At 41.5% G+C, this 9,638-nt stretch overlaps 1 protein-coding gene across 2 annotated transcripts in view; it reads left to right on the top strand.

The window, feature by feature from the left end:
* The window catches only part of Ppm1l (protein phosphatase, Mg2+/Mn2+ dependent 1L), a 296,099-nt gene extending 286,685 nt beyond the window's left edge, over window positions 1-9,414 (top strand). For both annotated transcript variants that reach the window (XM_010623180.2, XM_019207353.2), the window contains exons 3-4: window positions 3,585-3,746; window positions 6,962-9,414. In XM_010623180.2, the coding sequence (XP_010621482.1) occupies window positions 3,585-3,746; window positions 6,962-7,308 (509 nt within the window). In that variant the 3' untranslated portion in view covers window positions 7,309-9,414. The remainder of the gene's footprint in view (window positions 1-3,584; window positions 3,747-6,961) is intronic.
* The last annotated feature ends 224 nt before the right edge of the window (window positions 9,415-9,638 follow it).

Genomic DNA, 9,638 nt, shown 5'->3' with positions numbered 1-9,638 from the left:
AAAGAGAGAGAGAGAGAGATGTGGTTTTTCTATAAAATGGAGTACTACTCAGCCATAAAGAATGAGAAATTAGATTCATTCATAGGCAAATGGATACATATTGAGGATATACTCCTCAATTAAATAAATAAGTCACACATGTGTAAATACCGAATAGTTTCTCTGGTGTGAAAAACTATAATAGTACACAAGATCCTAATGAGGTAATTAACAATGTGAAATAGGAAGAAAAGGGCTAAAGGTGTAGGGAAAGTGGGAAGGGTAGGGGAAAGGGAATAAGGGAAAAGAAAAAAATATTAGAAAATGGAAATAAGTGTTTGTAAATGGGAAGGGAGGAGAGGGTGAAGGGAGGGCAGGGACAAGGGGAAAAAATGAGAACCAAGACCTGTCATGTAGAGGTACAAGATCCCAATGATGAATGTAACTGTACTGTATCCCTAAAATGTACCAATAAACTCAATGAGGAAAAAAAAAAGAGATGCAAATGAAAATAACACCAAGATACCACATAACCCTAGAAAGAATGGCTGCTATCAAGAAATCACACAATAACAAATGTTGGCGGGGCTGTGGGGAGAAAGGAACCCTTCTCCGTTATTGGTGGGAGTGCAGACTGATGCAACCACTGTGGAAATCAAGATGGAGATACCTCAAAGAACTAGAATTAGAGATCCCATTTGATCCAGCTGTCCCTCTGCTGGGTATCTTTCCAAAAGAATAGAAAGAATCATACCACAGAGATATATGTGCACCTATGTTTATAGCAGCACAGTTTGTATAGATAAAACTTGGAAACAACCCAAATGCCCATCAACTGGAGACTGGATAAAGATGATGTAATATTTCTATAAAGTGCATTCCTACTCAGCCAGAAAGAATGAGAAATTAGGGACATTTTTAGCTAAATGGATGCACGTTGAGGCAATACTCTTAAGTAAAGTAGGACATACTTGAGTAAATACCAAATAGTTTCTCTGGTGTGAAAAACTAAAAGTGTAAATAAGGTTTAAACAATATAATTGATAGTGTGAAATAGGAAGAAATGGCTAAAGGGGAAGTGGGAAGGGGAGGGAAAAGGAAATAAGGGAAAAGAAAAATGTGAAATAAGGAAAAAAATAGAACCAAGTCTTTGTAATTAGCAAAGGGTGAAGCGGATAAAGGGAGGGCAGCGGTATGGGGAAAAAACAAGAACTAAGACATATCAGGTAAAGGTACAAGATCCCAGTGATAAATGTAACTGTATTGTTTTCTTTGAATGTACCAATAAACTTAATGGGAAAGAAATAAAAATAAAATAAAATCTTTCCACTACTTTCTGTCTCTGTGTTTACTACATTAACTCGGTCCTCATTAATCCTATCTGTTTTTATCGCTTCTAGTTTATCTATCTTCTACCTTACCAACAGAATGATCTTTCAAAACACAAATCTCATTATGTTACTATCTTGCTTAAAACCCTTCAGTGATTCTTAATCACAGGATTAAATATTTTTCTAGCTGTAGTAATGACTCTTCCTCCCTTTGGGAGGGAAAAAAAACAAATAATACATGGAAGTGTAGTACAGTAGGATGCAAAGCTGCCCTAGCCAAAGTTGGGGTGGGGAAGGATCCATTTTATTCCCTCACATGGAGGCCCCAAAGCCTTTCCCTGGACCCCTGTACAGGCAGAAGGAAATGCCTATTACATAGCTGGTGTGGCCTTCAGGAGTGTCAGCAAGGTAGAACCATGCGCCTAAATGGTGCAGAAGGCAAAAGCAGAGACATGCTCACCCAGAGAACATAGAGAGAGAAGGGTCCTACCCAGAGAAATGGCCCCAGGATTGATGCCATGCCAACAAATCATGTAACATTTCATAAAGCAATGTTTCTCTTTCACCTTTCAAACTCAAGAATATGCCAATCTTGTTCATCTTCCTACCTCAGATGTTGGAGAACAAAGTCAGGATGGTTGTAGACCAAAATTCAGCCAATATCAAACACTAAGATAGCTTCTAGTTGTTTGACTTGTCCTTATCTGTACATTTTAATTCTTTTCTTTTGTTTGTTACCCACTGTACTGGGAATTGACCCTCATACTGAACACTGTCCTCACAAGGTCTTGCTAAAATTGTCTAAGCTACCACCAAATTTACTATCCTCTTGCCTCAGCCTCCCAAATATTCCTGGCATTGCAGGAATATGCCACCTTGCTTAGCTACAATTTCATTTTTCTAACTGCTTTTTTAAAAAAATAAAAAATTTTCTTTAATAACCCTGGGGTTAGAGTCAGGCTGCCCTTACCCCTCATTTTTACAAGACTTTTTAATTTAGAAATCCTGAATTAACCAACATTTCATGTGTTTCCATTTCTTATCAAGGGAGTTTTCAGTTAAGTGAGCTCAAGAATAGACTTTCAAACAGAAATATAATAACTGATTTGTTAATTACTCAAACTATTCTCCCTGCTCTTGATACCAATCTTTATGTATTCTTTACTTTGGTTTAAGAATTCATTCTTTTTGTTGTTTTATGAAAACTAAAATGCTATTTAGATGCAGTTTACATTCTTCTTATGGAATATGGCTTTCTTAATGAGGAAAATGTTAATGACAACTCGTTAGTGAATATTTTTAACAAGCATAGCAGCTACCAGTTTGATGCAAGAGATGAATAAGTTGTGCATTTCAGCAATATTTCCTTATTGACAGTGACATACCATGCATGATAAAGGAGAGCTCCAAATAGACCAAACTATTTAACTCTACTTGCTTTTATCTCTTCTCATTTCAAAAGGGATTGAGGAGCACTTGTCTTGTGTCTTATGTGGGCTCCAGGCACGCAGATCCATCAGGTCTTTCTCTCTGACTCTGACCACTCCACCTCCCACCTTTTGGCTACTTAGACCTTGTCTCTGTCATCACTGTAGATTTTTCTGCTTTTGCATTACAGCCTGCCTTCATCACCTCTGGAGCTGACCTGTTTCTAGTCACCATTCTTTGCTGTCAGACAGTATGGCAGATTCGGCTTTCCCTGACACGGGCAGCTCAGTCATGGTGCCACAGAATATGGATGAGGGAATATGCCCTTTCCTGGCTTTTCCAGTGCCATCTCCTAGAGATCCAGCACCACCCCTGATACATACACTTCCTACTGAGACTTCTTAAAAACTCAGCACCCGACCGGGGATTTAGCTCAGTGGTTCTGCTGCCTGCCTCTCAAGCACAAGGACCCGAGTTTGATCCCCAGTACCAATGAGGAGCTGAAAATATGTACCAGTTGTCTGGGGTGTCAAACTGATGCTGATTCTCTTCTAATGCTTTTAAATATAATGCTTTTAAATTAAGAGGAGCAGAAACAAAGTGATTTAGGAAAATCATAATTTTATCCTTACCAATTTCAGTGACACTGTAACATGCTTAAGAAAATTGACTGTCAGATTTGATCAATATTGTTAAAGTGAACAATGATATTTCCAGAATAGCTTGAGTAAAATTCTCACTCAGCAAGAGCAGTTTTAATGACAAGAAAATCAAGGGACCGAGAGGAACAGCTGAACCTCAGTGTATTGGTGACCTCCTGCACTGCCTCTCTCTTATATTTTTCAGGTACAACATGTTTGATTGCTCTATTGTCAGATAAAGACCTCACTGTGGCCAATGTGGGTGACTCACGAGGAGTCCTGTGTGACAAAGACGGAAATGCCATTCCCTTATCTCATGATCACAAGCCTTACCAACTGAAGGAAAGAAAGAGGATAAAAAGAGCTGGTGAGTTTATGACCACCTCCAGTGACCATGTGCCATCTTGCTTGGTAGACAAGATTTATTTGGAAAGCTCCTAGAGTATACAATGTTCAGTTACAGAGGCTGCCACTGAGGTAGTAGCTGTGACATAGCTTTGTAACATCTGTCTATTCAAATAAGTAGCAGCTGAATTGGCTCCTTTTCACAGCCAAAGATTCCAAAGGCCAAAGGAGTCCTTTTCCAATTTAGAGACTAGTAAGATCTTTAGGCCACTGCTTCCTGCCCATTTTCACCTCTTGCCATGTCAAACTGCTAGTCACTTTGCATGTGAACCACATTTGATACCTCTGTGCCTTCTTTGCAAGTGCCTTTCCCACTGTTTGGTGGATGACAGTTTCTTGTCCCCTAGGACTCAGCTTCAGGGAGTCCTTTTGGAAGCCTCTCATGTCGTGGCATGGTAAAATATCCCGTCCGGACGGGTATTCCTTCTGTCTCTCCCTGCAGCCTGTGTGGACTTTTGGGTCATGCGCTCTCTTATCTGTCTTTTTGACTGTGAGCTCTTTGAAGGCAAGGATTTGGTCTTGTACATTTCCACACCTCTAGCACCTATATCGGAGACTGGTATAAGTAATTATTTTATAGCAAGGTACAGCAGGCCGTTATTCATTCATCATTCAGCATGCACTCATGAATTTTTGTTGTTGTTGTTGTTGTTGTTGTTGCTTGAGATATGGTCTCACTATGTAGTTGAGGCTGGCCTTGAACTCACTGTCGTTCAGCCTTGCCCCAAACTTACAGTGACCTTCCTGCTTCAGCCTTCCAAGTGCTTGGGATTACAGATGTTGCCACTCATTACAGGCACTCCCATGAAATTTGCATTCTGATATTGGCATGGGGTGGCATAGATAGACGTTAACAAAAAAATCAGTAAAAATAAATCAGATAGTATATTATAAGGTGATAACTGCTGTGCAGGGATGTAACGCAGTGATGGGAGGTGTCAGGAGTTGCAGTTTGAAGTTGAATGGTCTGTGTAGGCTTCACTAAGATGATATGTGTCCAGAGTCTCGAAGAGGGAGTATCACTTCATTATTGTATTTTCGCGGTTAGACTGGGAAGATTCCTTTATATCTGTGGAAGAGAAGAATTTCTTCATCCTCGAGACTGACAGTCTCATGACATGCCCAGCAACAGACCAGCTGCCAGGGGGAAGCGAGTGCTGTGTTCGTTCACACTAGTCTCTGACCAGCATGGGCTCCTGTGTCTGCATTAATCTGCAGATTGACTCTCAAACTCTGCAGGTCAGCAAAGGCAGTGAATCTAATGAATGCTTGACTTTTCACAGGAGGAAGCTGTACAATTGAGTCAAAAAGTATTGGATTTTATTACAGTCTCTTGCTTCAGTGACTGCTTAAGATGCAGAATGATTCTGAATGAAAGCTTTGGTCAGGTTTTCTGTTGATGAGATGGAACAATTATTTCACAGCATCTGTCAAGCTTTGATAAGCTCCAGGTGGTATGATTGAACTACTCTGGCTTCCTTTTTATGAAAGCATTGACAGTGCCCATAAGGGTCTGCTATGAGCCTGAATTTGAGATACAGGTAGCTCACTCTTGAGTAGATAGCACAAGCGGGAATGTGTATATGATACCCCTGGAAATGTCATCATCACATCCAGCAGCTCTTTGGAAAGGTTCCTGCCATTTTATCCTCTTTTCTTTTCTCTGTCATACCCCCTACCCGCTGACACACCATATAGTAATTCTTTCTAGAAACAAATTTGGACACCATCTTCAAGGAAGTTCATCTTATGTGCTTTGTCCTTTTATGTAATTTGGTCAAGGGTGTATTTTAGAGGAAGGCTTAAGGAACAGTGGTTAGTGTTACTATCTTTGTGTTTATTTCTCTGACCCCAGCCTTCGTTTCAGGACTTTTCTTTGTCTTTCCTGCCTAGCATGACAATAAGCTCCAGCCAGTTGGGGCCAAGTACTGTACATACTGGTCTTGCTATCTCCACTTCTTATGCTGTTTCCAAACACAATAGCATCAGTATCAGCTGTCATTCATTTGTTCTCACTCTGTGCCAGGAGCCAAGCCTAGTGCTTTATATGTATTTTCTCTTTATCTTATGAGGATGATAATGTTATCCTCATGTTACAGCCAACACACTGGAACCTCAGAGAAGCCTGTGTGTATAAGGAGCCACAGCTAGGGAGATGAGACCATAGTCGAAACCAGAACTGTTTGATTCCAGAGGTCAGGCTCCTGCCCACTAGACCATACTTGCTAGAATGTTTTATATTCCTGCCCACAGAAATCCTACCCATTACTCAAAGCCCAGCTTTAATGTTTGTTCCTTCCTAATCATCACACCCACAAATCATCCGTCCATTCCTCACTCTGCCATTGCCTTTAGCAAATACTAGTCTCTGCTGAAAGAACGACACTTGGTGCTTACAGCATTCAATATATTCAGCTTATTTATCCTGTCTAATTTCTAGAGAAGGGTTTGTATCTTGTATAACTTTATATCCTGAAATGCCTTCCACAGAATAGGTGCGTTATGTGATTTATATGGATTTCCTCACCTCCTTTATTTCTCTAAACAGCACAGTGGAGTAGATACTATCCCCATGTTGCAGCTAGGAAGACCAAGGATTAGAGAGAAAATATCTCATTCAAAGTCACCCAGAGCCAGAACTGAGACAAAAATAAAATGCAGTCAGTCTGACCTAAGGTTTTAGTGAGTGTACTAAAATGTATTTTCTCTTAATCCCAGTGCTTTTGGGAGGGTCTGTAAGGAGATATATTTAGGCACATCAAAAGGTAAGCTCAGACCAAGTGATAATTCCAGTGATGTCTCTGGTGCCTCCCCCTGCCTTTCCGCATTACTTGGCACTCTCCTCTGATTCTTACCCTAGTGCTCTGTGCTGTCATTTGCTGGCTGCCATGGCAGTGTTAAAACCGATGCCCTCTCCCTTATATATACCCTACCCTTAATGTCACAGATATATTTTGAAGGCTTCAGCGATGCCAAGGATGAGGGCATGAGCATCTGCTGGGAGGGTATCAAATCCCAAGCCATGCAGCAAGATACTGCCTGGTCCTGGCAGTGACAGTGGTGAAAGGGAGTGCCTGGCTTACATGGAGTAGGTCAGCCTTTTGTATATACACGCAGACTATACCGGGTATGGAGATATCAGCTGGGCAAGCTAATGGCTTCATTCTGTCTTTCCAGGTGGTTTCATCAGTTTCAATGGCTCATGGAGGGTCCAGGGAATCCTGGCCATGTCTCGATCCCTGGGGGATTATCCACTGAAAAATCTCAACGTGGTCATCCCAGACCCAGATATCCTTACCTTTGACCTGGACAAGCTCCAGCCTGAGTTCATGATTTTGGCATCAGATGGCCTGTGGGATGCTTTCAGCAATGAAGAAGCAGTTCGATTTATCAAGGAACGGTTGGATGAACCTCACTTTGGGGCCAAGAGCATAGTTTTACAGTCATTTTACAGAGGCTGCCCTGATAACATTACAGTCATGGTGGTGAAGTTCAGGAATAGCAGCAAAACAGAAGAGCAGTGAACCCTTCAGGGGTCTCAGCTGCCTTAGACTAAAAGACTTTTGACACACTGGTTTCTTTTCAATGTAGTGAAAGGTGTGGGAATTGTAATTAGGATCATCCGTTCCACACACAGAATCCCCTTCCTAGTGGCTCTAGGTCTGTATTCAGTGATGAACAGAGGATGACCCCTGGCCAATGTAGTTGAGAGCCTGGAAAATGGTTTCTTTGTGTTTTCCCATCTTTTTTGTCCGTGTCCAAAATAGATGACTAGGTAGTTCTAAAACCACCTATGAGAACGGCAAATGTGCCATAGATTCTCCTTCTTAAGACTCTTAGGATCCCTTACAGATTCTCCAGGCACTGGCCTCCGTGTCCTCTCCTCAGTGTGGATTGGGAGCCAGGGTACTCTGTCGCTTGTGAGTCAGGGGCTGATGAAGCAACACCCTCTGACGAGGGACAGAGAAGTGCTAGAATGCTGTATCCTCCCGAACCCATGTTCTATTCAGCAGCTTCCAGAAGCCGAAGTGGAACACTTTGTGATTTGCGGGCTGCTGTGGGAGACTGAGGGAAGCAGGGAAGAGGGGAGATCAGTGGCCGCTGCCTGCACAGCAGAAATAATCCTTCCCTCACCACCTTTCTTACTTACATAGGCTCTGGACCACCTTTGTGTGTTTCCCCCAGTTGGGCGTGACTTCACCTGTGCTGACACTTTACGGTATGTAAAGGGCAACTGTAACTTCAGCACCAGACACCACGATTTTTCCATCTTGTCTTACCAAGGTATTAAGGGAAATGAAAACAGCAGGTCACAATGTCATAATCCCTTCCATCTTTAAGGATAGAAAGAGGAAAACAGGAATGAACGTTTCACAGTGCCCCTTGGAAAGTGGGCTGTTTGCCCTGGGAAGGAAAGGAGTGAGCCTGTGAGACTACTACCCTGAAGTGAGCATCAGCCACCAATTTGTGTGCAGCTTCCCCTTCCCTAGCTTAGTAGCTTTCAAATGTCTTTTAAGAAGTTTTGAAAGAAGAAGCCCCTTAGAACTGCATGTGTGTTCCTTGAAACTAACATTATTCCCAGCCACCGCAGGTTGGAATTTGGTGGTGAACTCCTGGGACATGCTTCTCACCAGTGGACAGGCAGTGGCCTCTCCTCTTTGGTTGGAATCTCTGCCCACACTGAGTAGCCTTTGCCAGACAAATGCAAACTGCCCTGCATATTCTGAAGGAGGACCTGTACAGTGGCAGCAAGCTAGTTGGAAATTCAAGCAAGATCTCATATTGCTAAATGGGCTAAAGCTATTCTAGAGCCTGATTTGCTTGCTGCCCTTCCTTTCCTGGCACCAAAAATTATATCTTTTTTCTAGCCTCAGTATTTTATACGTTAATGTATAGAAAATTCTGGTTTATCTTTTTGCCTGACTGAGGTGACTCAAACAGCCAAACAAGATTTTTGTTGCATCCCTACTCCAGGTACAGTTTTGTGCTTCTTGAGTGGGCATTTGCCCTTTTACACCTCTGGAAAGCCTTTACACTGGCCACCTTTTCCCACAGTCCTATACCCTCTGTCTTCTTCAGCTGAAGAGCTTTCCTGAAGCAATTTCCAGGAGAGGACTCAGGAGAGGCGAATGAAAGTTTTAAATTGTGCTGCTGAGGACTGCAGTCTGTCTTGATTCTTCTAAGAACTTAACTCTTTGATGGCAATGAGAATTAATTATGGTTTCCTAAGAGATTTGCTTACTTTTGTATACTGTATTTTCCAATATTAGACTTAGAATCTTGGTTATGGATTTTTTTTAAGCCATGGAACGTTTTAGTACCAAATATTAGCCACTTTAGATTTAAGCATTTGCGTCTTGAGAGACACTAAACATTTGGATGTATCTAGTCCACGTGAGGATGGGAAGGGAACTGTGGGACACAGATGCCAGTTGTGATCAGTAATGGTGACTGCAGTCAGGCCAGGGGGCTGAGTTTGTTGTAGATTTAGGACATTCTGATGCTGGAGAATCACCACTGCCCACCTTCTAACTGAATGTCCAGCATTTTACCGTCCACAGTCCACTTTCCTTTTTATTTTTGCTTAACAAAAAAAGCATAATAATAAAGGAAAGATTGTTTTAATGCCACAATGTTTTATTGTTTAAAATAAAAACAGTAAATGCTTTGGTGAGGTTGAAAAAAGAAAAGCTACCAAATTAGGAAATCGGTGTTTATTTGCCAAGCAAAATTTCTAAACATAGTGCTGAGTGCAACACGTTACATAACTTTCTAATTGAGGTCCATAAGGCATCTTCTAACTTTTACTTTGTAGAATTAATTTATTTGTGATTTTAACCAAATTGAGTATATA

This window comes from Fukomys damarensis, unplaced genomic scaffold (assembly GCF_012274545.1).
Source record: "Fukomys damarensis isolate Sample0158 unplaced genomic scaffold, DMR_v1.0_HiC HiC_scaffold_37, whole genome shotgun sequence".
NCBI lineage: Eukaryota > Metazoa > Chordata > Mammalia > Rodentia > Bathyergidae > Fukomys > Fukomys damarensis.
This window is presented reverse-complemented; position numbering and strand designations above follow the sequence as displayed.